The sequence below is a fragment of the Bombus vancouverensis genome, chromosome 11 (assembly GCF_051014615.1).
Source record: "Bombus vancouverensis nearcticus chromosome 11, iyBomVanc1_principal, whole genome shotgun sequence".
Lineage (NCBI taxonomy): Eukaryota > Metazoa > Arthropoda > Insecta > Hymenoptera > Apidae > Bombus > Bombus vancouverensis.
This window is the reverse complement of record NC_134921.1, coordinates 6,972,500-7,000,152: the sequence shown is the minus strand read 5'-3', so window position 1 is coordinate 7,000,152 and position 27,653 is coordinate 6,972,500. Positions and strand designations below refer to the sequence as shown.

General features: G+C 38.1%; 1 protein-coding gene across 12 annotated transcripts in view; it reads right to left on the bottom strand.

The window, feature by feature from the left end:
- Positions 1–27,653, bottom strand: part of LOC117166476 (protein abrupt) — a 78,431-nt gene that overhangs the window by 42,850 nt on the left and 7,928 nt on the right. For 11 of the 12 annotated variants that reach the window (XR_013059487.1, XR_013059489.1, XR_013059488.1 and 8 more), the window contains exons 2-3: positions 13,808–14,152; positions 12,373–13,207 (exon numbers count right to left, since the gene is read on the bottom strand). Coding sequence is in view for 9 of the 12 variants with exons in the window: in XM_076622591.1 (XP_076478706.1) it covers positions 12,373–12,579 (207 nt within the window). In the remaining 3 variants the exon portion in view is untranslated. Of the gene's footprint in view, positions 1–12,372; positions 13,208–13,807; positions 14,153–14,547; positions 16,526–27,653 lie in introns of those variants that run through there. The other variant, XM_076622592.1, reaches the window with a different exon arrangement.

The window sequence follows — 27,653 nt, the reverse complement described above, 5'->3', positions numbered from 1 at the left end:
GCCACATCCTCGTGACATATGGCATCGGATCTAAATTAAAAAACGATCCTCGCGTCCGTGTTTCTTCGCCAGCTTTCTCCGGATTTCGTGTGTCGTGAGTCGTGAGCAACAGCGTGTGTCGCCGTTCGAATTCTTGAATTACACGCTAACATATATAGCAACATCTTCTGGCGAGCACATTTATAAAGTAACGCGCGTGCTTCTGGTGCGCACTCGAAAAGATAGGGTTGGAGGAGGGAGGGGCGGGTGTCCGCCGTCTTTTCGATCCCTCCAATGTGTGACTCACTTTATTCTTTTCTCTCTTTCGCAGCTCCCTTTTTTCTTCTTTCTTCTTTTTTCTCTTTTATACTCCGCTCCCTCCATCCCTTCTTTGCCACCCTCTTTCCCTCTCTGTTTCTCCGGCTGACACTTCGAGAAGTAGACACGTACGCACGATACGCGAGAGGAGGAGGCACGCAGAATTTATTACGGTGCGGTGGCCGGTCTTATTTTAAGACTAGCGACCAACAACACGCATATTCCGTGTGTGATGCGTGTGCACGCACACACGGGTGTATGCGGGTTACACGCGCGTCTTCTTGACGCCTCTGTGCTTCTGTTTGTGTTCACGGGGTACTTACTTACGGGGACGAGTCAATGGATATTATAGTCGACAGATGTACATACTACGGCTGTCTAAATTTGACACCGTCACGGCTACGGTTCGAAAAATTCTTTTTTCCATTCGTTTTTCTGAATCGTTCGATCTTGATCCTTCTGCATTTACTAATTAACAATATATTACTAATATGTTAATAATAAATAAATATATTGACAAATTACTATTTCTAAGTGGTGGATAGACTTTTCTTTTGTAATTTTACAAAATCGCGCGAGCAGCTGTAATTTATAGAATTTGATTGTAAATTCTATTGGATTTATCACCGAACTTGTTGCAGTTACATAAGAAAATTTATTAGTGCCTATTGATAATTTACGATTTGCAAGATCTCATTAATATTGGTTAATTATGCAAGAGGGGCTTGTTATTAAATGGCAGTTTGATTACAGGCATCGATCGAATTATTTGATACACAATGTCGTATGCGTGTAGCTAGAACGTAGCGTAAGCGTATAGAAAGTTGTGAAATGGACCACAGAGGCTGATTCGATGCGTTGGCGATAGAAATGAGTCAGTACGGATAATTTATCGACCTACTACTGCAGAGAGGATTCGCGTGTACCGGAATATTCAATCGTAGGAAGTGGGATAAGAATTTCATGTAGTAATTGTGCATGATTTTCAGAATACAGACGGAGGTGATTGCTTGGACAAAAATAAGTTAATTAAAAGAATAATTCATTATATCGTTTTTACGCAGCCTGGTAAATACGTCGCGGTGTTTTGTATGTAAACTGGTACCATGGAACGCGCGTTGCATCACGGTTATAACAATAATTCGTCGTATTACTATGTGCTAATGACGACGGTATTTGCTTGTCTGAAATATTATTGTTCTCTAAATTTGACTCGAGCGCGACATTGTCTGAGTCATCAGACAAAACGATTTTGTTTGTTGAATATCCAATTGTTACATAAAATATTTTCGACGAAAGAAAAAAAACGTCGATAATTCTTTCGAGTATTCTTTGATTGAAATCTCTTATTTATCACCTTTGAAAGTTGAAGAAAACTGAAATATTATTTTCTTTGTATTTTCTAACAGTCTATAGAATATATGACTTTACTTAAAAAATAGAGAAATATTAAATATTTCGATATATTTTGAAAAATGGAAAAATACTGATTAAGAAATTTTAACTGAGAAGGGTATACGAAAATCCGTTGTTTACTTACCGAAATCTGCGGATATTTTCGAGCGTTCGTTTCGTTGGAACGGAATAGAAAGGCTCAGTATCCAATATCATATTTGGTATCTTCCAACTTAATTTATTTTTAATGCAGAACCGCGACGGCTAAGCAAAGGTCGCGCATAAAATTTACAATCATTAAATGCCATCGATTACCGTCGGAGAGAAACAACACAGAAATTCTAGTTATTTGTCATTGCGATGCAACCGTAGACATTTTAACGAACTCACAGCGATACCAGTTACTCGCGTACAGGTCGATCACGATGAGAAAGGATAAAAAAAAAGAGAAAAAGAAAAGAGGACTAAGTGGAAAAAGAAACGCTTCGTTACTGGATTACACGTATTTCTAATTAATTCCAGCAACGGTATATCTTCGTGCCAGACCATACGTCAAGCGTCACGACATCGCGACAGACCTCGCTCCGAGCGATATCTCTTTTCAAGTAAAGCGAAATAAAAAAAGAACAAGGAAACGATACAACATAGAATCTAAAAACGAAAATATATAAAAAGAAATGGAAGAAATTAGGACGAGGGAAGAGACCTATCGTCTTTCTAATCCGAACGTCGTTCGAGTTATAGGCGCGGCCCATTAATGGAACCTCCTCGTCGAAGGATGTACCGCGGGTTAGAGGGGTTAAATGATGCCGTATATCCGAGACAACGTCATGAAATCGTGGCTTGTTTTTCCTTTACGGCTGTTCCTATGGAACCACTTACGGCGTGCGTACTCGCGTACATTAAAGCACGCGCTGCCCCAGGCCTCTTAATGCGTGCCGCATTTGCGTTTCTTACTGCTCCAGCCAATGGAACACCATTTACGCTCGGATAGGCTAATATCGATTCCAACGTTTTTCCAACATTACGCCAGAACAAGTTGAGCTCATCGTTCTTGTTCTGTGACTGAGGTTGGCAGACATTTCATCGTCTGCATACGAATTATTGACATCGTTTTCTTTTCATGAAAAATATTTTATGAACGTTTAAAAAACAGAATCGTTTTATCCGATGACTCAGACCGCGTCGTGCAGAGTTAAATTTAGAGAACTAGCTTGATTGTAAAAATGAAAACATTTACAATTTAACTCTTTCACGCCCGATATTGTGCTTTAAAATCTTATTACTGTACCGTGATCTGAACAGATATATGTTTTATCTATCAAATATTATAACGAATACAATGTACATTTTACTAACAAAAGAAAAATCGATCTTCTTTCAAAAAGATTAGAAACATGTGTCTTCATTGTCAGTAATAATTGACGAATGAAAAATTGAGCCTCTTTTTCTTCAGCTTGAAGAACATTTCACTCGGAAAGGGTTAAGATAGTCAGGGTATCGAGTTAGAACGTTATTTCTTTAGACTAATATTATATTATGAAATTATTGACTCTGTAAAGTGACAGAATTACCGCCGCGGCTACCCGATCAATTGCGATTTGAACTCAGTCAGAAATATTAGCCAAATGTTTGATTACCGAACAGCGATTGATCAAATATCGGAGTAGCAGGGCGGCATTATCTAATACGGGAAAACAAACATTCCGTGTAGACGTCAATTTACGCGATTCTATATCGTTTGTGTAATTATCCCGTATTTGTGGAGCCAATGTGCTATGCGTAAACACTAGAAACGTGTCGATTATGAAACAATAAATCCATTATGAGCCGATCAAAATTGTGATCGACACTACCATTGAAATTCAAACATCATTATATAATAACCGAATAAAAAAATTTACACCATTAACAAGCAATTATTCTTCTCCAAAAAATTTCCGCTGTTAATTACACCAATGCCTTGTTCATCCAACATCGTCAAACACTTTCAAACACTGGAGTTATCTCTACGCAGGTTTTGTAGGAAATAGTACGCGAAGAAACGGCCTAGAACGGGATAATCGTAATGAGACGTTTTTCTGCCCGACAAATGACATTTGTCATAAAAATTCACAATTCGTAACGTCGTAGCTGTCTATAAATAAATTTACGCTATCAATAGCCAATTATGTATTCTACGTCATATAGCTTCCTCTGTTGATTACGCTGTTTAACAAACATCTAACGGAATCGATCGCGATTTCTTACTCATGCAACGTCGTCAGATGCTTTCAACCACTAGAATCCCTATGCAGAAGGTTTTAAGGAAAATTTAAAGCGCAAAAACGACGTAAAACAGGATAACATCCACGACGAATCAAAGAAACATTGATCGTAATAAGTAACGAGACGTTTTTCTGGCCGACAACAGATGGCATTCGTCGAGAAACGTTGAACCGTACAATTATGCGGTTACGTTCGTTTGGTTAGGTGGGGATCCCCGGTGCGGTCGTAAGTTTCCATCGGATCGTTACTCGCCGGCTGGTGAGAATCATTACTCGCCTGCCATTATGCGACTCGCTTTTTGCCCGGTGCTTACGTGGGTGTGCTAGCCATGACGCACATAATCGTAAACAGCCGTGACGTTGCGAGGCGGAAGAAGCAAGAAGCTTTGATTGGACACTGGCTCGACTCGCTTATCTTCCACGATTTCGAGAATAACACAAGACAGCGAACCTAGACGGGTTTCGACTACGTATCGAGGGGATACGAGTATCTTATTCGGTCCTTGAGCTAATTGTGCTATTGACGAGATCGATATCAATATTATCGGTAGACTAGTTGATCTAAATATTTTCATAATATATCTAGTTAATAATAACCTATGTAACTGGAATCTTTATTCCGAATAGCATACAACGATGTTTCCTCCTCGTGGAGCACGTAGGATGCTGCAAACAAAAGCCTGAGTCTCGTAATAACTTAATCTGAACTTATAGTGGCCGCTGAGAGGAGCAAAAATATTATATAGATCATACAATATCAGATAAATAATCAACATGGATTCTCTAGACCCGATCCTTTTGTTGAAAGACACGAAAATATTTATTTCAATACGAAACTGATCTTCGATAATCATGGATCGATGTCTCGCATTACGTGTATTCTCTGTAACGCGTACTAAATTATTTATTGAAGTCTTTAAGTGTTTCATGAGAAGGAATCCTGAAGATTCAAATCGGATCATCGAGCGAGACATTGCATCGAATCTCTTAAATCTCATTATACTACATGTACTCTATAAAGTAGTAATACTCTACCTCATTAATTATAAAACGTAAAAGGAATGAGAGAGAGTAATGATTTTACATCCAGATTACTTACACATTTCTTCGTAACTTCTATTTCTATTTTTATTTCTATTTGTTGAACGGTATACGATAACAATATCTCTTAAATCATATACCTAAACTTCAATTTACTACTATATATATATATATAAGATATTGTATATCTCTGTATATCTACTGTATATATATATATAAGATACTTTAAACTCTAAAGGATTTTTATAAGTATCAAAGTGATTCTCGTAAATAATGTTTGGTACATGGCATATGGCATCGGTTCACAAAGAGAGGCGGAGATTTCCTTGCGGGATCTTCGCGGTGTCTCCTTTACACGCTCGTAAATTACAACGTTGGATTCGAGAGTGATTCTCTTTCCGAAATCACCACGGGGTCGTATCACCTCGTCGTCGATGCGAACGATTTCGAGGCTCTTCGGGTAGAAAATAGAAACCAGGATGATCTCCTCGGCAATCCTCTTGCCCCTCCATGACGTGTTAAGGTTCTCGTTACAGCCGCGTTTCGAATCACCGCAGTAGAGCAGCCGGAAACAAACGAGATCGACCATCGTCCCGTATATTTCCAGAGGCGTGCTCTCTCGTTGCTCCTTCTCTTCCTCTTTACTCGTTCTCTCCTTCTCTTTCCTCGTGCACGTTCTATCCTGTCTCTGTCTTCCTTCTGGTAGCTCGGTATCATGAGCGCGGAACACATCGAGAAACGCGCCCTGACGACGCGCATCGCTGGTAAATTTAAATGCGACCGGTCACGAGACGAGAGAAGCGCAAGTACCTCGCGAGTACGTGAGGGTGAGAGAGCACGAGCGCGTGCGTACTCACGCACACGCACGTGTTCAGCTGAGAGAGGCTGTGGCCTGCGTGCGCCTTTTAAATATAGAATATGGAGCACCTTGCCCGCCACCGCGACGCGATGGGATTGTGCAAGCGTAACTTTCTGTTCCCTGCACTCACCACGTGTCCGCACCATTTTCCCCGCGGTCTTCTTCCATCGGCTGCTCCGTATTTTCTTTCGAAACAGACCCTCATTGGCGGGCCGCGAATACGAGATTCGGGCGGAGAATAGGATTTGGGTTAGTTTAAGTTTCAATTTCGATCGTTAGCCTCTATTTTGTGTTTGAATCCTACACTGAGTCGCGAAAGTATGCAAATTCTCATCGTAAAAATTTTTTGTTTCCATATTGTTATATGGAAAATATGTAATAGGACGTTGTCATGTAAATTGTAATGCCTTTGTATTCTGCTCGGTCAATATTTATGAAGAATACTAAATGGACATACATCTATTAGCTCGACAAATACATAAATAGCCATTTTAATTGAAAAAGTTGGATTAATAATCGTAACAAGTTGTTTGTAGATACAACAGGTATGAGTATTTTAGAATTGGTTTAAAACTGCAGAATAAGTAGCGCTCGAGAATATATGTGCTTAAAAGTGTTTCGATATTTAAAAAAATCGAAGATTCTCGAGTGAAGAACAAAGAACTATGTATCTTCGATATTACTTGCAACTTTTATGTATTCCAACTTTGCTCGAGATATTCAATATTGTTAAGAGATCGAGCGCAAGCTTCTGGTTAAAATCTACTTAGTCACCACGTACATTTCTCAAAGCACATTCTCATGAAAAGTTAAAAGCTATCTCATCCAGGATTCAATTTATTTAAAAGCAATATCTTTTTCTTTCTTAGTTCTTTCGAAGAACTCACGGAATGTTTGAAACTGTGCAGTCAGATCTAAATCTATTTGTAATATACATGATCCGATCTTTAATTGAAAATGTAGCGGGATTATATGTAGAACGTTGGTTGGGAAGTCCATGGATTGCGAAGCATGAGAGAAGTTACACGAGAAGTTTACACGAAAAAAGATTTCGCAAACGTATCTTTATACGTGACTACCATTAAAATAATATAGAATAAAAAAATTGCACGATAACCAGACTTATCTCAAAAACTATCGCTTGTAAACTCCTATATTCGATTGCTCAATTTGAAACACCGTCTATGGTGGTATCACGAAGAATCACATTTCATAACATATCTATATACGTAGCTAACTTCAATATGCGTACAGAGCAAAAATTATACGATAACCAGCCGTACCATATAAACCATAGATATCGAAATCATTAATATAGGCTTAGAATTAGATTGCTAAATACATAAAACACATTTCACGTTGGTATCACGAAGAACTGTACTTCATATACATAACTACTGTATACGTTGCGAGATAACTAGCCTGCATAAACGAAGCCACAGAAATCAACAAGTTATTATAAACTTCGTATTTAATTGGTCAACTTTAAAACACTCGTCATGGGTGGTATCGCGATGACTTCATAAATATAACTACGTCAATATGAGTTGTAGAATAAAAATTGCGCGACAGTTAGTGCTTGCTCGTAAATCATGGTCATAGATATCTATGCAAAAAAATTGTCATATTCCTTTTATTTGGTCGGTCAATTTTAAAACATCTTTCATACTCGATATCATATCAATTTCGATCAAATCGATTGAATTTCAGCGTTCATCGATTCTCCAATTATAACGCATCTCAGCAGAACGCCTCCTCGTTGTAATTTACCATCGCGGCGATATTGCTTTACGGACGTCGAAATAACGCTGTCGTCGCTCCATTTTCGTTCCTTCATATTCTTATTTTCACGGAACACGCGTGGGCTGTTCTTCTTGCGATACGTACACGACCAATCCCTCGCGATTAATATAGCCGTGGCGCGTGTAAGCCGACGATTCCGTGAACGCGATAACGAGTCACGGGCTTCTTCCTCCGATTCTAAACAACGTTTCTTAGCCCTCGCAGAGACGCTTTAAAATATTTATTGTATCTCGTAAAGTCACCATGCAACATCAACACACTATAAAACTCGATTCAGCGCTGCCCATTGTCGTCATCTTCCTGCGTAAAAGATTCGAGTTTCTCTCGTTTCCTTGGTCAATAAGAACATACATACGCTGGGCCAGTTTCTTCATTGAAATATAAAATGGATGCAATTAGAATCGCTCCTAGTAAAAGACTTGACTTATCGATTCGGTTGAACCAATTAAGCCACGCAATATCTCCGGTTGTTTATAAATTACGATCGGTACCGTGGCATTTTTTAGCAATTTCGTTTCTAGATCGCGAATCGCTGTCACGAGGGAAAGATCCGTGCAATTTATATCGATAGTAGTATTCGTCTTGGTTATACGTATTCAGCTGGTTTTCTTGTATCAATGAATTTACCTCTGGGATTGGTACGATCGAAGCAAAACTTGACTATAAACTACGAAAACTAGTTAGGCCTGTTTTCTATGATATCCTTTTCTTCCCTTCTCCTTGTATCAGCCACGGCGATCCACAGAGAGACACGCCTTTCAAAGGCTGTCACGCAACGAGATAACTGCATTAATGTTTCAGTAACGATGATGACCAGTCGGGAGGATTTAATCTTCGCGAAGTTTCATTCGAATTACCGTAACTTCCGATGTAGCTTGTACTTACTTATTTCACGCAGATGGGAGTGACACGTGATTACACGCGTGTTTTAATCCCATCGTAATATCTGTGCCGGACGTGGCTCCTGCGTCGCAATTATCTACACTGACGATCATCGTTATAACTTACAACATAGCCGAACTTGCGATTGCTGATAATGCGAAAGAGAAGATACGCAGGAGTAGAAAGATGGAAGAAGCAGGAGAACACATACAATCTTCGAAAACGAAGAAATATTCTAATATATATGTATAAATAGCTGTAAAGAAGATAAATTTTGTGGCAAATAATAAAAGGGAGAATCTATTCGCGCAAATGCTGAAATTTAAGAACATCGTGGAGACTCGAAAGTTAAAACATTCAAAACTTTGATAATTTAAAAATATATAAATTCAAAGCTCTGGAAATGCGGAAATAAAAAATTTCCAGATTTGAATATTCCAATGTTTCGAAATTGAAATCTAAGAATTAAAAAATTTAGAGTGCTAACAATTCGAAACCTAGAGACGTGCATAATTGGAGATATCCGCGGCATATTTATTTCCGTAGAAGCGACCAAGTAACTTCCATCGATGGAATTCCTTTTCCACGAATCCCAGGCTAATCCAGACAGGTCACTGGCCAAGTCCAATATATTATCGACCCGGGACAGATAGAAATTTATTATGGATAGCATGGGGACCGCGTAACATAGAGAACGGCGATCGTATTTTGGCAAATATCATTGCGGACGTAGTCGATAACTCAGTGATTCGTCATCGACTGCCGGCCGATAGTCAAATGAACGGGCTGTCGTAAATCGTTGCACCAGTGTGCACTAACGCATAAATCAAAACACACACGGCTGTCAGGTGTTTCAGGCAGTCTCGTTATCGTTACGTCACGCGCGTGATATCGAGTATATGCGAAAATATTCGAGAGAAAATACGTACGCTGGACCAATGCTAACGTTAGTTCACTGATACGATTAATCCTGGCTAATTGTGCCGACGATAATTTATCCCTCCCAACTTTTTTTTTTCTCCTTCAAGCTTTTTTGTCTTGCAATTTCACATAGCAAACAGGGTAATAATAAACGCGACGCGGACGTGTCGACGAACATTAAACAAACGTTCCAGCGCCACTAGGACGCCAGTGAAAGTATAATAGTGAGGATATTAATGAGTACAAAAGACTCCACCTTCGTGGCCACGCAATGCATGCTTTTTATTACATCGTCCGCGTGACTTATATTTAAACGAGGCGACGCTGTTACACTATACTCTCTCATCTGTAGTCTATATGACGTAGTGACGCAAACGCGAGGACGAATTGTCGCGTTATTAACTCGACGGGACTCGAGAGCAAGTAGTACCGTGGCTGACACTTAAAATCAATTAGCGGTACGCGTCAATTAGAAAGTCGACTGGCCTCTCCTCGATGTCAATTTCTTAGTAGCTGAGCTTTGGAGCGTGGAATAATCGTTCTGCTTCTTAACCCTCCTTTCGATATCTTTTAGCTGTATGTAGTTCATATTGACACTAATATCGGCATTTATTCACAATTGTTCTTCGTTTTCACTATGAAAAGTAAATAAAGATTCTTCGCTGTCTTGGATTTCAATTACTCGTGCAATGTCCAACGGGTTTTAAAATTACCTAGATGTACGTGTTTTAATATACGAATTTATCGATAGATAGCAGCCTGGACAAAACAAAATTATTGAAATTCAACCATATCGTGACAGTTACGTAAGCTACTAAACTTATACCACGGAGAAAGAATTCATCCAAGCCTATTACGCATAAATACCCAACGTTACTTGAAATTCTTCAGATATCCACACGTATCCAGTCTCTTAAAATTTGTTCCCCTTCGCGTTAAACCTCGTACTCCCACGAAGAAATTAAAATACCGTACTCCATAAAATAATTTGCATATCAAGTACGACCGATTAAATTTCCAACTTTTATACGCCTTTCTTCATCCCCTAGACCGGAACGCCTCACTCAGATGGACGATTTATAGAAGAAAGTTCCTCGAAGAGGAAGCGACGAGAGGTAAGGGTAAAATTCGAGGAAACAGGTTCTCGGGGAGATGGTCGTCGTCGACGACATCGCGACGACACAACCACGTGATCGATAGTCGTTTGGCCGGCTAGAACGTTTCGATCTCCCCGACGCCGGTCCACTTTGACGCCGCGTTATTATGTAAATCCAACCGGATGTTCTTCCTGGATTCTTCCTCCGCCGCCACGGGCCCGTAATTACTCTCTTCCGGCCTCGAAAATTGCACGGGGGATGGCTCGTCCGAATTTTATACTTGCATCGACTGCATTATGCGCACGAGAACGTGGCACAGTGTAAATTGGCCTCTTCATCCTCGATTCCTCGAGTAATTCCAAGGAAATTCCTAATAATTGAGAGGTTGAAAACTAAGCATATTTAAAGTTCGTCCATCAACGTTCATCGAACGGATGTTGAACTTGTTACTAGTTGTATTTTTTTTTTATAGGCACGACAATGGAAACGATCGCAATTAGACTTACGTTGATTAAGAAAATAACACGGTGCGGTTCTAATTCATGCAACAGTGTTGTACACGCAATTTATGTGACTGACAATTTATGTGACTTTAGAAGAAATTGTGGTGACCAAAGAAATCGGCGTCCTATCTACCCTCTATCTACTTCCCTCGTTGGAAAAAAAGCCCTTTCCCTTCCTACCGTCGATAATTTGCCTGGAAACGCCCACATAAAGAGTGGAATGTGTTTTCCCCACCTTAACGTTGAAAATATTATTCGAAAATATATCCTCGCAACTTCCACGTTGGTTTATTTTAGCCGTGAATATAATATATCACGGAAGAATATCAAATATTATTCAAGCAAATTAAAATACAATCATACGATTGTTTCCACGCACGGCAAATCGCCAACGAATTTTTTCCTCGAAAGTGGTTTCGCTTCGCGGTAATTTACTAAAATCAGGATATCGAAACGTAACATGTTCGTCGAATTCCACCGAGAACGTCCCTTTTTCGCAATATGTACAATTACCCAGTCTAACGTTTTCACGTTGGAGAACGATCGATTTCACTTTTGTTTGAATCGAAGAGAAAGAGAGATAGGATATACGCTCGTCGATAAAATTGTACGAAGGAAATGGCATTCGCGCGGTAATTTAACAGCGCGATGTTTTAATTAACGGCGCGCGATATTTTGCACGTCAAAATTGCGCCCGGCCGATTTCATTCTAAATTGAAAAATGACGCTCCTCCCTAAAAATACTCCAGCATCGTACATTTACCTTGTCATTTGAAATATTCCTATCGAAATACGCCGCCGTTCATAAGTAACTGGACACTTTGATCGATTTGTAATAACGGTATGTGAATTTACAAATGAAACAAAGTTTACAAGTGAATGATGAATTACTAGCTAGAAACTATAAAAACATAGCAATAATATATTTTGCCATTTACTGCATACTTCTGCATATACGTAGTATTTAAATATCAATGATTGCGTTAACAACGAAAGCAATTTCAATCGGTCTTATAAGACTTCTTTCAATGTAACTTATAATACGAAAATTAAAAAATCTGAAGATAAATGGTTTGTCAAGTAACGAAATGGTCCTACAAGCTTTGATAATTACACGCAGCGATTTTATTATCGCCTATAAAAATAAACAAATATCTAGATACTTGTGAACAGTAGTGCACGTGTATTTCATTTGCAATTTGACAATAAGAAAAAAAAGAAGAAAGAAAAAAATCCAAAAAATCCATGTATGTCTGTAACAGAAAGAAGAAAAAAAGAAAGGAAAATTTGAAGAGAGAAATACTGACCTTGAGGAGCCGCCGGAAGTAAGGACTGCACGCAGAGAGGACGACCTTGTGCGCGGTGAAGCTGCTACTGTCGCATGCCAGGGTCACATCCACGAAATCCTCCTCGTCCCTCAGATGACGAAATGAACTGAGGATGCTCGAGTGGAAGTCGTTCCACCTGAGTGAGTACTGTTGCTCGCCGCTCGACGAGGACGAAGAGGCCGCCATGGCGTCCGTCCCCTCGGGACCCACGGCCGAGGGCACCAGAGGTGCTATCGTGCTCACTCTGGCACCCCACGAGGACACCTTCACTTCACCCTCTCGTCGCGTTTCACCACGCACCCCTCTATTCTTTATCGACGCCCTTCTGCTTCTTCCACACACCACCCACAGGGACAGTCGTCGGCTGTCCTTGTGCAATTACGTTAATCAAACGCGAGCGATTCTGCGATTTAGTGATCTCCACTCGAGGTTAAACGAGATCACTGTTGTCTTCTGGTTTTCTCCCTTTTGTTAAGTTTGATCTTCTTCATGAAACGTCCTTGTATTAAATTCTATGGTTCTTCAATTTTTCTTTGTTTGTTTAATTTCTTCTTTGACCGACCCGAACTTTCTCTTCTGTTTTGTTTCGTTTTGTTTGTAATCACTTTTTACTCGTGGCGAATATGTAAGATTTATTACTAATAGAAAACATCGAAGTATTCGAATGGTGTTCTTCTGGAAGCTGTCTGATGTAAGGAAAAGTCGGGTATAACAGCACGAAGGATCTCATAGTAACGACATCGTGATAGGAACGGGAGGACGTTATCCATCGCTGTTGCTGCGGAGTGACGAGACAATAAACCCACGATCGCTTCTGAAAACAATGCGGCGTCTATTGTGAATGCTTGATCCTTGCCATGTGACGCGCTCTATCGGCCATTTTTTGAATATCGATCGATAAATGCCACAAGATTCATTTTGTATATTAAATCTAGCTCGCTGGGAAATTTCCATTTCTTTCGCTTTAAATACTACTTTCCGAACTATCGTTTAAAACGAGATGGCGACTGAAGACCATTAAAGACTAAATTTCTATTAAAAAACCGCCACAGAAGTGATGCGAATTTGCAAAAGGAATTTATAACAGGATATTTCTACCCAAAATTGTGTCGCCTTTCTACACTAGTTGAAACAATCAAAGGATCGTTTCCCGCGTCACATTGATTTTTATATCCACTTGTTGTATCTGCGATTGTCTTTAAAGTTAATCTCTATCACAATATCACACAACTGACATAATCTATGATTCCTATAAGACACTTTTACGCTTCTATTCTCTTGCCTGATGCAATAATGATCATTCATAATAAAGAACCTCTAATTATTCCGAGTGTCTACAAATGTATTTGCTAAATCTTACTGGTTTCTCTCTATCTTAGAAGAGAGGAAACATAGAAATTGAAAAATGATGTACCTTAATCTTGTATTTGATAAGTTCGACGATCTTCCTTCTTCCACTCCAAGACTTCTCCAACAAGCTCCAAGCACGACGTGTATTACTTTTTCCCGTTTAATGAAGTCCTTGCGCCCTCTGCCCAGCCACGACTTGATCGACGCGTCATTCCGATATTCGTTGTCGAGAAACGCGACGACACATCTGTCGGTACTCCCTCGTCCTTTGGATGCTAAACGCTTGATTATAGTCTACCAGATCACCTGATTCTCGCGAAACACTAGTGTCCTTGCTTATCATGCCCCTTCACCTCCGCTGTCGCTGTTTTTGGTGTTTCTTTCTTTAACCGCCTTGATCTCTCCAATTCTACAAAATACATGAAACGAAACTCTGGTTAACGTAATTCAATATAAAATTAGTCGGAGCAGCTACGAACAAGAGGATAAATTAATCGAGCAACAATTTCGCTCGTTTATTTATTCCTCGCACACTTGAGAAAACGCAGTGCCTCGATTCGAGAAGATTATTAATATTCAGTCGGTCCAGGTTCTATGAACGAAGTTAGTATATACATGAAGGAATTATAGACTAGCTATCGAGCATATATAATCGAGCATAAGAAGAAATAACAACAAATCATCGTAAGATCGGTTCCAAAGCTCCAGTTGCATTTTATTCAGAATGACCAATGAAGGAACGATAAAGCATAATTCCATTACTGAACAAGCAGTGACTAATCGTAATTTTCCCAATGCACGTACAGTATTATGCTGGTCAGCTTTGAGAAACTGTTCTTTGTCATACGTCCCTATAGTACGATGTATTATCAGCAGAATATCATTGAAAGGTTACTTTCGTTGTCTCAAACGTTGTACTTGCAGATCAATTTGGCGCGTTCCTTTTTTTGCAACGGAGAATCGTTGCTTTTTCTCTCGTTTTATCAGGCTCTTCTCTTTGTCGATCGAAACGATAAGTGGATACTCCTGCATCTGTCTGACAGAATGAATGGACGGCAAAAGTATTCGAGAGCATCGTATCCGGTTCCTTTCGACACGTCAACGTGTCGCATACGCTTTGCACGCATACGAGGCTTGTCAATTCTTTTGTACATTGTATCACGATGCGTCTCTTCAACTGAGCTGATACCATCGCGATTTTCCACCACCGAATAATTTATCGGTCCAGTAACAAACAGTCGATCCGACAGGCGTATACAGATTTCTCCTGAAATCTCCCCTGTTGTCAGTCAAAATTATATATAACCTTAAAACCTTTAGATGATTATCGGGAATAAATTTACGAAGGTATGAAAAATAAATGATAAGAATGAAGACGAGATTAAGTAAAAAAATAAATAAATAAATAAATAAAAAGAAATAATAGTTGAATATCAAATTTGTATTGATTTTGTAAATATAGAAACGTTATAATCGAACTCCCCTTTTTACGAAGTTAACGATTTCCCATTATCCGGGTAAATGACTGATATCCAACGTATCAACGAACAACCTCTTCGAATAGAATATTAATAACAAAGGTAAAAGAAAATTGAGACCGCTGTAATATCGCAAAACGATAACACGACTATCGGTGATATTTACGATTCCGTGAATTTACTTTATAACAGGCTCGACAAATATTAGAAAACGGCCGAGATATGTGCCAGGTATCGACCGACATAATGGAACAACCAAACGACCAGACTCTATAATTACTTTTCCACCTTTAATTACAAAAAAAAGGACGAGATTTCACTGATAGAGATTCGATTACTCGTATCACCGTAAGATTAACGCTCTATAAACAGTCCAAGCAGTCGAATTGTATGTATTTCTCGAGTCCGACGCCGATCTCTTTTAAATTACAGAAGCGTGTAGCAAGTGTGCCAGCGCTGATCAGAAACATGCGAAGATACGAATTACGAGGATCACAAAGAAATCAAAGCTCGATCTGTGGCTGCAACGGTTTCAGGAAATCAAATAAAATATACGACCCGGTTGAAATACTTTCTAAACGATTGGGAACACGCAGAATCGTACAGCGCGGTATTCGCGTAATTTTTATCCGCTAATAGCCCCTCGGTTAGAATTCCGTTTCTCGAGGCGGATTTCAGAGGCGTGTACGCGCGGTTGAATCTGGAAATAAATGTGAAAAGGAAAAAAAAGAAAAAGAAAAAACGAGACCGATGCAATTCAGGCTGCAAACGATAAGTAAGCAACGCGACAGGAATCAAAAACGTAAGTACATACGCCTTCGAGCACTCGCGCATTATGAAACTAACATAATGACCAGAGGAGGATTTCGCAAGCACATACCTAGAAAGCGTTACGAGGCGTGGAGTACGCGAGCTCTGCGTTATCTCAATTACGATATTCATATTAAATACGCATTTTCCTACGAGCAGATTGCCACCCCGGGCACGGATTCGAAACTATTTAAGCAAATCAGCTGATCGACCTATAAGGTGTGTTGGAATTTTATAATTCGTTCGAGAGGACTGTAATGAAAATATCGACTAATTGCAATTGTCATAGCATATTAGTAGAAATAACGTGAATGTAACGTAGTTGGAATTTACCAGTGGAAACGTTCAATCTTGATACGTTCCTTAAATAATGTTCGACGACTCGTGTTTTCCTATCCGTAGAAAATGTTCTAAGTATGAGAAAAATTGTCGAGGCTGAGACCAATATTAAGTCGAGAATCAATGGCAAAGGTCCAGATTCTAATAACATTCTAATTTGTATTGATTTTGTATGATTTATAATAATTGAAAATATTTCGTTATGTTAAAGTAGTATCTATATAGTTTTTAGTTCGATACTAAGCATTCATTTGTTGCGCGTTGCTTCTGTTTTGAATATTGAGAAAAAACTCGAAATTAATCCACAACAACACACCACATTACTCTAGATCATGCAACGCGTGTTGATACACTAAACTTTCGTACGATATAGTCCCACTGGTATCTATACCGCATAGTATTATATGCTATTAATAACTACGCGGGTTACACTTGCCGAGATATTTTTAAAAGAGTAAGCTAACGAGGTTTCGTACAAAACGAATGGAAGAAAATTTCTTAGAATTAAATGTAACATAAAACCGATGCAAATGATGTACTATGAGTAATACGATGGAAAATTACAAAGGAAATACCGATTAGTCTTATTTGAAGGAGCTTGTTCAATCACTTCAATTACCTCTTTAAACAAACCGACTCTGTTCATGTTTGTTTTCATGAGCGAAGCGATAAATTCCAGCATCTTTAATTTCGACTTAGTACATTTCGATTTCTTTAATAAAATATTCATGATATTATACAACTTTTATAAATTTATCAGTATTTACATTGCAGAAGAATTATATTCAATAGCTAAAGTTGTTTTTTTTAGGAATATTTAATTTCCATACATCATTTTTCATAATACCGATTCTAAAATACTGTATTTCTAGAATGCATTATTATCAATGACGCGATTCTGTTCATGTTCGTTTTCATGAGCGAAGCGATAAATTTCAGCATCTTTAATTTCGACTTAGTACATTTCGATTTCTTTAATAAAATATTCATGATATTATACAACTTTTGTAAATTTAGCAACAAAATTGCAGAAGAATTATATCCAATAGCTAAAGTTGGTTTTTTTTTTTAGGAATACTTAATTTCCATACATCATTTCTTATAATACCGATTCTACAATGTTGTGTTTCTAGAATGCATTATTATCAATAATGCGGTGAGTATCGAAATTTTCATTTCCAACATCGACCTAAAACGCTCGATAAGATAAAATTACGCGTAACATACGAACGATATAAGTCACATATTCACCACGAGCAGTAATGGAAAATTCGAAATCCTCGCTGATGTTATTTGAAGAAACTGCTTCGACCATCTCAATTAACACCTTTAAATCAGAAACGATTCTCAAGCTTCTTCGTACGAACGTTTACGAACTGCGCACGAGTATTGAAATTTTCATCTTCATCGTCCATTTCAAAACACTCGATGTCTTTGGATCAGATGTTTCGCGCGTGCAAAATCGCGCGCTGCGTTCCACGTGTGCGTCATCCAACATATTCCATTATATCGTATGAATGAATCGCGCGTCCCTGAATACATTTCAACCGATCGATCGGGTTCGTCTGGTGTTGGCGCTTAAGCCGTTCCCTCCTCGCTTCCCGCTGTTACACGATTCTGCAAACGGTGTAAAAGCCTCGTGCGGCTTTACTGAAAATTCCGCCGCGTTTCCGACGCGGTAAATATTGAATGAGGTAATTAAGGGCCCAGATGTTCGATTCGCGGACTCCAAACGAACACGTTAATTACTCGTCTTCGATCGATCGAAGTTCGAGAATTGGAGCCAAACCTAGCCGAGTGGCAGGATCATTTTGTAATTCAGAATGCACACAGACAAAAGGAGACTTATTTTGACGTAAAAACACGTCGATCTGCATACGTTTGACGCGGCAATTGATTTATGAAGCTACTGACACGAGATCGACCGACTGAACCCGTCTCGACAGGCAGAGACTTGAAACTCGGCATCATTAGCGGTCGTTACTTAGCGCCCGCGGCTGGAATACTTCGATCTTTTTACGATACATCCGCGATTACTGGATCCAGACCGTTGCCTGTTTTAATTAGAAGAAACGAATCATAATCATAATTATCGATCGAACGAATCATAAATAATTCGCGCTCTGTGACGTTTTGAAACGTTCCAGGCACAGAGTGATGGTTTTGCTGGAGGTAGAGACACACATCTATAAAAATACAACAGTAGTAATAGATGAGTATATATTGAATTGGCAACTAAGTGATTGCGGATTTTGTCATTAGGTGATAATGATCACTCATACTTACTCACCTATCATTTCATTAGTGACGCTATTTAACTTATTTGTAGAAATTTCTAATTCCTACATTTTAAATTAAAGTACATAAAAGATTCTTTTTTTTTCATATGTAAAAAGACATTCTGAAATATAGAATAAACAAATGAAAATAAAATATCCGATAATGAAAATCTAGTGAAATATCTTTCAAAGAAAAACAGCATTACCATCGAATTAAAACATGTCAATACGAAGCGTTAAACTTCCACCACTGTTGCGCACAGTCGTTGTTATACACCGCGACGACTTTTTGTCTCTTTATTTCTCGTTTGGTTTATTTCTTCTCTTTTTTATCTAAAGTGTTTGCACGGACAAGACGCGATACGCGCGGGCGATAAATCAAAAGATACAACGTTTAAATATTTTATTCGCGGAGAGGAAAAAATTTCGCCGAACCGAATCAAGGACGTCGGGCGCGTAACTTCCTCGAAACCGCGGTTCGTTTTATTATTCCACGGGGCGATCGTAAAGCTCATTGCAGTGCGGCGCAACGCGTTTATAATCGCGAGTCAACAACGCCTATCGCATTACTCGCCACGACCACGCACAGTACTTTTTCAATACTTTATTACATTTCTCGTTGCCACGCACGAGAGCACGCCTCCTCCCTCGCGAGTTTCCGGGAATCTTTTTTCATTCATCGATAAAGGAAGAATATCTCTTCTACGTTATTATCCTATTCCTTTGGTGATCTTGATTATATGCGACGAGGATGCAATTAAAAATCTCGTCTTGTTTTATGCCGCCGACAAGTTACGATTTTTAAATTGAAAAACTTCTAGACACGTATTGTTCCTGCGTTAACGTATGCAAATGCGATGTGAAATTGCAAACTGTTTGCAACACCTTTGGATCATTTGCATATGCAGTCGATTTAATGTGATGCAGTGTAATTGCAAGTCAATAAACCTTATCGCGTTACTGTTTATGGAATATCCTTTTTTTCTTCTCAAGTATTTTTTGTGTTATTCCTTTTCGAATATTTGAAATATGTTATAAGACATTTACTAATCCTTAAAAACGGTATTAGCTTCGATCACTTATACAATTTCAAAAGTCAAATTGAATCTTTTTAATTATCCATTTCATTCAGATATATATATAAAATATATATATAATAGATTAAAAATTAAATACCGTTAAGTAATGTTCGATATTCGGATGTCGTACTGTAATATGATTGTAATATGATTGATGTAATATAATTATTAACACAGGCATCTGCAAAGATATCTCCATTTGTATCGATATATAATTTTTACCATATTTGAACTAGTACAATCTAATTAATTTCGAAATTAATTGCTTGGAAGATAACAAACCCATATGTGTCGTTCGATCATTCTTCAGCTTAAATATGCCACCAAAAGATATAATATATTCAAAATGCACGTTCTTGAGTACACGAATTCGTTTGACAAATAGATTCAGTTTGCCATAGTCACATATACGTGTGTTATTTTTCCCAAAAAGATAAAAAAACAAGTATCCCTTCCCGGCCCCAACGAACGGTTTCAAAGCAATACAAATCGGTGAAAAGACAAAAAGAAGAAAGAAGACAACAGATAACAAACTTAAGATACAAAGTTTTCTTGCATTTACCTAAATTTAATCGACGGAGCGCAAGATAAGAAATATGCGGCGGCAGTAGATAATTCTTGTCACCGGTCAGACACGATCGTTCGCGTAAACAACTCGCGGTATTGCAACTTTTCTCTGTTAATCTTCAAAGAGAACAATAACACGCAATTACCAATGATACTACCTTTCCTAACTCAAGGTGGACAACAGGAGTGCACCACTCCCATTAACACGACGAGCGCGTGAACGTAAATTGAATTTGAAAAAGTGTTGAACGTCGATGATTTGCATATGCGTTGAATTTCGCGCAACGCAGTAGGCGGGCGGCAATATTTCACGCGTGCAACGTAATTACGCCGAACGAAGACGAGGGTCACTGGGTGTAATAATTGAATGACGATTGCTCGGATAGCATAATAATCAGCCCATCGCCAACCAAAATGACTTTCACCACGCGCCGGACTCCATGGCGACGCGACGCCTGGAACACGGGGCGTGTACTACTCGGTTAATGTTCAAACCGGCGCGTACACGAACCGAAACCCGCCATTTAGCCAGCTCGATGACACTTTCTTCTACTGGCGAACCTTGTACTTTCTACATGTACAACCATTTTGCGTCGCAAAATTACTTTCGCCTGTCAGTTTGGAAACGCGACGAATATATTAGACTTCTCTTTTCGAGAGCGAAGCTATGTCGTTCTGCTTGGTAATTACGCTTAATTCGAAGATATCGGAGGGGAGAAATTTAACACGTAGTGGTCCTTAACCTTTTAACGGTCAGATTTCTTTTCAATTTTATATCCGAGCACGAACCGACTGAGATTTCTTACGCCTTCTTGTAAAAATTGTAACAATGTTTTCTACGTTCACAATAGTGTACGAAATACCTTTATCAAGATAAAGAAAAAAAAGCGAAAGATGGAGTATAACGTAAATCATATCGCATTCAATTTCAAATTTTTCATCCAAGAATGTGCAAGCCTTTATACATAAATTCATACCTTCTAAATATAGTAATACATTTTCTATATTGTCAATGTATATACAAGGTATACGAAATATTTTTACCACTATGAAGAAAGCGAAGCTTTTTTTACCAAAATAAAGAGACAGATCATTCCGCTTTGTGTATTAATATTTAGTATATACATATAGCAAAGCGACATCTTCCATGTAAAATACAATTTCGATTCACGAAAATCAATGAATAATGCAATGAGACAGACAAGCGAGCGTTAAAAAGTTAATCATACGCGTGTTTTTCTAATTTCCTGTTCACCGTGGACTTTTCCACACTCGCGCCGCAAATTAGAGATTGCGTGATCATACTTATCAGCAGACTTCCATCCACTCAAAGAGTCGCGGCGGTTCAGACTATATCTACCTGACTGTGTCGTATTTACAGGTATTTCTTTGATCGTTCTCTACGAAACGCCAGGTTGACGACCCTTTGATAACCAAGCGTGTTCTCGCAGCGATCGTGGATTTCGAACCATCCAAGTAGGAAGCATTTAGCAATCGACGCGTTAATGAGATCTTCGTACCGAAAGGTCTGTGCGTCTTCGTCGTTCAAATTGACCATATTTCTATCTCTTTTCTCTACAAAGTTAACGTTTGATGGTTATTTAGTTCTTGGAACACCAACATGACGAACGAAACTCGTCAAAGATAAATGAAACACAAAATTCCAAACGAAACAATCACAAAATAGATACAGTGACTCACGGAAGTAACCGAACACTTATAGAAACCTCTCATGAATTTATTATCTGTGCTATACGAAATATTTTGATATTAACACTGCGATGAGACAACTGTCGTAATCATATTGGAAAAATTTGAAAGAAATCTGAAAATGTATATATGAGCTACAAGATATTTAATGCAAATACATCTTTTGCAAAGGTAACAAAAATATTTAAACAGTCAACTAACTAATATTATAACTGTATTACGTAACTATATTATATAACTATATTATATTAACAAGACCTAGTATTCAATGTAACCATACTTAACACTGATTATATGTTTAAGGTAGCTATTTGTGACGTAGACTAATTTTACTGTTTGTAGTAAATATCTTGTAACTTGTATATACATTTGCGGAGCCGTTTCAAATTTCACCGATATAATCCAAGGATCCAGTATAACAGATATTTCAAACATTTTGTGGAAAAATCTCATTGAATATAAATTCATTTTTACTTAAGAAAAGAAGGACAATTACAGTAAATCTTAAAGAAGCTTCTCAAAGAATAAAATGTTAAAAAAATATTAAGCTTTACTTGTTCTGATTACGAATAATCATAATAAAAGATTAAAAATTTTTTTCATTACAAATAATCATTAGCGATGATGGGTATTTTATTTTGTTTACGAATAATTATTCTAGATCACAAAAATTGAATTTTGATTACTAGTAACCATTATCAATAGTCCGAATTTTATTTTGGCTACCGATAACTGATATCGACTATGAACATTTTATCTGATTACATTCGATTTGCGAATTGTCATTTTACATTACTGACAATTAGCATAGCAATACAAGCGCTAATTAATTAATACAAACGCATACAAAATTTTGCACAATATCTTTTATTTTATTCTTTGTTTCATATATTTTCATACCGTCTTTTATCTTTTTTTGCTCAACAAAATATGCATAAGTTTCACAATCCATGTTTTTGTGTCAATAAATATAGACTGATTATAAGTAATGTTAACAACGACTGTCAGTAGTCAAATATAACCAAAAGATAGTTTTGCCATCGATAATAGTTAGCGGTGATCAACATAAAATTCGAGTCATCAATACTGGTTACTCGTAACCAAAAAAAATTCCTGTCATTTATATTGGTTACTGTTAACCAAAATTAGATTTCCGCCATCGATAATGGCTATTCGCAACCAAAGTAAAATTCCCGTCATCGATAACGATTACCACTAATGAAAAAACTTTTGCTCATATATAATGATTATTAGTAACCAAAATACTCTAATTCAAAATATTCATTCTCAGACAATAACTTTCAATATTTGTCTTACAATAGTTAATCACAGTTGTGTCTTATTATAGCGCTAGTGAAATTTGAAATGTTTTACAATATACCGATATACCGATATAAATCTTCTGTGAAATAGCGTTTGAATACTTTCACAGACCACTTTATATGTATATATTTTTTCCTCGAAATAAAGGAAGATTGAATATAGACGTGTTACTATTGGTTTTACGTACATGTACAAAGACAAAAAAAAATATGACGATCATAGAGAGAAGAAGAGGCACGATCGGCATAGAAAAAGCTGGTGATGCAGCACAATGCTCCGTGCGTGTACGTAAATAACGCGAGCGCTGTTATCTCGTCGGCTCCCTGCAATATGGAACGCGTTATCTGCCAGTCGGCTACAGAATATTGCGTTTTTATCGCGAAACCGCGGGATTTGCGTGGCGCGGAGGGGCACTGAGCGGGGACAGATACGGGAGATCGGTAGTAAAGATCGATTACGCGTTGCGTCGAACGCATCTACGACGATTTTTCATTCCAGACGAGTGATGATTCGTTGACGCAATGCAATTACATCGAACAATCCGCCTTTTTTCCTTTTTTCTAACGTGTTGTGTATTTTCGAATGTTTAACGATAATTTTTTTTTTATCAAGATCGGTAACATGATTGACTCAAAGACGATATACGAGCGAGATCTTTTTACGTGTAATTGAAATGACGAATGACAATCTGTTTAACTCGGCTGACGAATGCATTTTTTTTTTTTTTTTTTTTTTTTGAACGATAATTCGCAGGATTGATAATGCTTTATCTAAATAATCGTTAATACCGTACGTCGTTTATTGTTTGGCAGAGTAAATATCAGGAAATTTATACGAACAATCGATCTCTGATTGGCACAGGTAAAGTTATAAATGTATACGTTACTTCGAAACGGGATATTTTGGAATTAAAAAATATAAATAATATTCTGCTTACATGTCATTAAAATTACTTCTATAAGCTTATTCTTTTTACATAACACAATTCTCTGACCTTGTACGTTTTATGCTATTAAAACACCAAACAAAATCCCTATCTATCCTTTTACCGTATTTTACTTATTTTTACTGTAGTCGTAAAAAGATTTCAACACAATCCGAATATTTAATTCTAGAACGTACTGCCAGGAATGAATGCAATTTTATCGAAATAATAAACTCAACATCAGCAAGCAAACGTCGATATCTACGAAATCCATCGCGACAAAAATAATTACATTTCCTCCACCTGATATCGTACGTGTGATCGTTTATCAAACGATTAACGAAGTACGCAGATAAAGTTAGAAGTTAAAACCCCGATCGATTACCTGGCACACTATGACGCAGGGACGATTTATTCATCGCGAGTCTATGTATCGACCATCAAATGTGTTTATATTCGAAAAATTCTTTTTATTCGCTACGCATGACTAATTTATCGCACTTAGTCCGATTCTCAAGGCCAAGTGACTGGCTAATTTCGTCGGTTAGCCAATTCCCCCATAATCGTTTATTCCTCTAACATCCAAAGCTATTTTTCGTATAACCTTAACATTTCCATTTTTAATTTCACGAAAACAAGACAGAAGGAGAAGACGTGAAGTCCTCGTATCGAATAATTGATCATAGTCAAAAGATAATACATACACAATATCCTTACTATTAAAAATAACTGCGGATATTTATGGATTTATTGTGAAGGCGTAGATATGCACAAAATTCATATATAGATATTAATATAGATATTAAAACGAAATTCACCGGTGATAGCTTTCAGCAGTCAATATTTAGAAGCATACAGATTTTCCTGCTAGAAAGCAATTTTCGCAGGCGAAAAATTGTTGTCGCGAGACTACATATATGCCGCCAAGCAGTGAACTAAATCGCGATTTAGCCGGTCATTCCTACGACAGTCTATCCGTTTCTCTACAGCGTAATCTGCTCGTAAAACGTAATCGTTGTCGATTATTAGCCGCACGAGCGATTTTTCCGCGGTGAGAAAAAGCGTGGCAGCGAGGTAACGACCGACCAGAGTAGATAACGTGGTCGCAATATTTATTCACGAGCAGGAAATGCACGCACGTGCCCGACGATAGATCGATCCTAGAGATGGAAGGAACACACTCGCGCGCACACAAACCCACACAGACGAAGTTTGATAGATCTCAAGACGAGTCGAGAGATTGGCTACGCGTAGCAGGAATGCCGCGAATTTGAGGTGTGGCGTACACTCTCGATCCTTCCACTCTCTTCAGAAAGGATACCTCTTCCTCCTCCGCTTTCCGTGGCCAACCTACTCGCCACTAGTCGTGACTACTATTATGATCAGCGTTTAGATTCATCCGCTACGTCAATCGCGTTCGACATCTCTATCGATCGCGACAGATCAAAAACCGTTATGCTGCTGTCGTGAGAGATCTCAAGGACGGATAGGAAAAAGCTACAAGATCCAGAAGCAAGAAAAGCGAATGATTTGTGTTCATCGAGGAGATGGTAAAAAGTGATCGAAGTTTTGTTAAGGCTTCGTGTTCTACAGGTTTTGCTCGACAGTTTCTTGGCTGCCGAGGCTTCGATGGAGAATGGAATTTTCATACTGAAATTTTTCACGAACATTTACCCAGGATATGTATAAGATTACAGATTTTGTAATTCCTCAGACCTGGCAGAACGAAGTAATTGAAGATCCTATCGGTGGATTGGGTATCCAGGTGTATTTGTAGGCTTTATCTTCGTAGCTAGGTATAAAGTTAAATCGATTTCGTTCTATCGACGGGAAGACTAATTGTGGAAAAATATGAGAAATCGTGTATGCATCACGATAAGGAAACAGATAGTTGCCGGTTTCTTATCTGCATTGTATTAGGCGAGAAAATTGCCCCTGATAACGAAATGCTGTGTTCGGCCTACGGAAATAAATCGTTTCAACCTTATTGGGACTATAATATATATATATATTGTTGCCATAATATTGCATTTTTATAATAATTAATTAAATGTACGTATATTAAATTTCGTATTTTTTGTAATAGATATCTCTATAATTATGAAAATAAAATACCAAACTTGAACAAGAGGCAGCGTTTCATTGGAAAACAAAGGTGTGTGCAAATATCTTTGTTGCAGCCACTATATATAATAAATATATATATATATAAGATACATATATATATTTATAACACGATTATAAAATACAGAATATATCCAAATAGGAAGGACCTTTTAGGCGAATGATTATAATCTGACAATCGAGAAGTTTTCTTCCTGAAATCACCCTTATTATACGATGTAAAGAATTAGCATACATCATGGGCGAGGTTCCTACTTCGGAGAATATTCAAAGTAGCGTTGTGCAAAGTAGCATGGCAGGAATGTTTGCAGTCGAAAGGCATCGCGTTCCTAAATATTGAAATGTATTCGCGAGCGAAGAGTAAGAATGCGCGATTTTCTTCGAGAGCTCGGAAGATCTGACGTCACAACTTAAATATTAAAAAGGAATATCCGCCCGGAGGACGAGGAAACGGGACGTACGATGAATGAAACGTTCGTCGAACGTCCTTGATTTTATTTTGTGGCGTGTCGTTTCCTACGCTGGTGGCAGGAATCGATCGGTGAAAGTTTTTGTCGGTTAAATGAAAGTGAAAACAGGATTTTCACGCGGTGGGTGTGCCGCGTGCATACTTTTGCGGATGCACGTGGTACGGAGTCGAAGGAAAACTCATAACGCTGCTTAGCTCGTATTACATGGAGCTCTATTCATCGAAAGTTCTCGAAATGGACAGAACACAGACCATGCGAGAGTGGCAAACGAGAAAATATCCAGAGAAACATGAATGAAAAGGAGAAGAAGAAGCTCTACGTATGGCATACTCCGATTACCAGATGAAACGCATCGAGAACGTGAAGTTTTTCACAAAATCGTAAGAAAAGTGTGCAGCTCCCGGGCAAGCACTCCATTTATACCCGAAAATAAACACTCTCGTAGACCCTTACATCCTGACCCTTCTTAGAAAACAGACCAACGAGAATTTCTTTTCCCTTGTCTGGTTAAATCTATAGGTTCTGGACATTTGCAGGAATTTCTGTAGAAGATTTCTAGAGGTTCTCAATAAAATGAAATATTTCATGCTTTTAATTATTCGATATTTAAAGTGAATAATCTTGCTGAATATAATTTGTTTTATTTCTTTCTTCAATTATTATTCAGCATCAATAACACTGTAAATTAAAGAAATATTATCTAAAAATCTCCAATTTAGAATTCAAACGACGCTTCATTTTGCGTCTATCCATATATTTTAGAATACTACATATCTTTAAAGAAGAATCATTATTAACTTATTGTA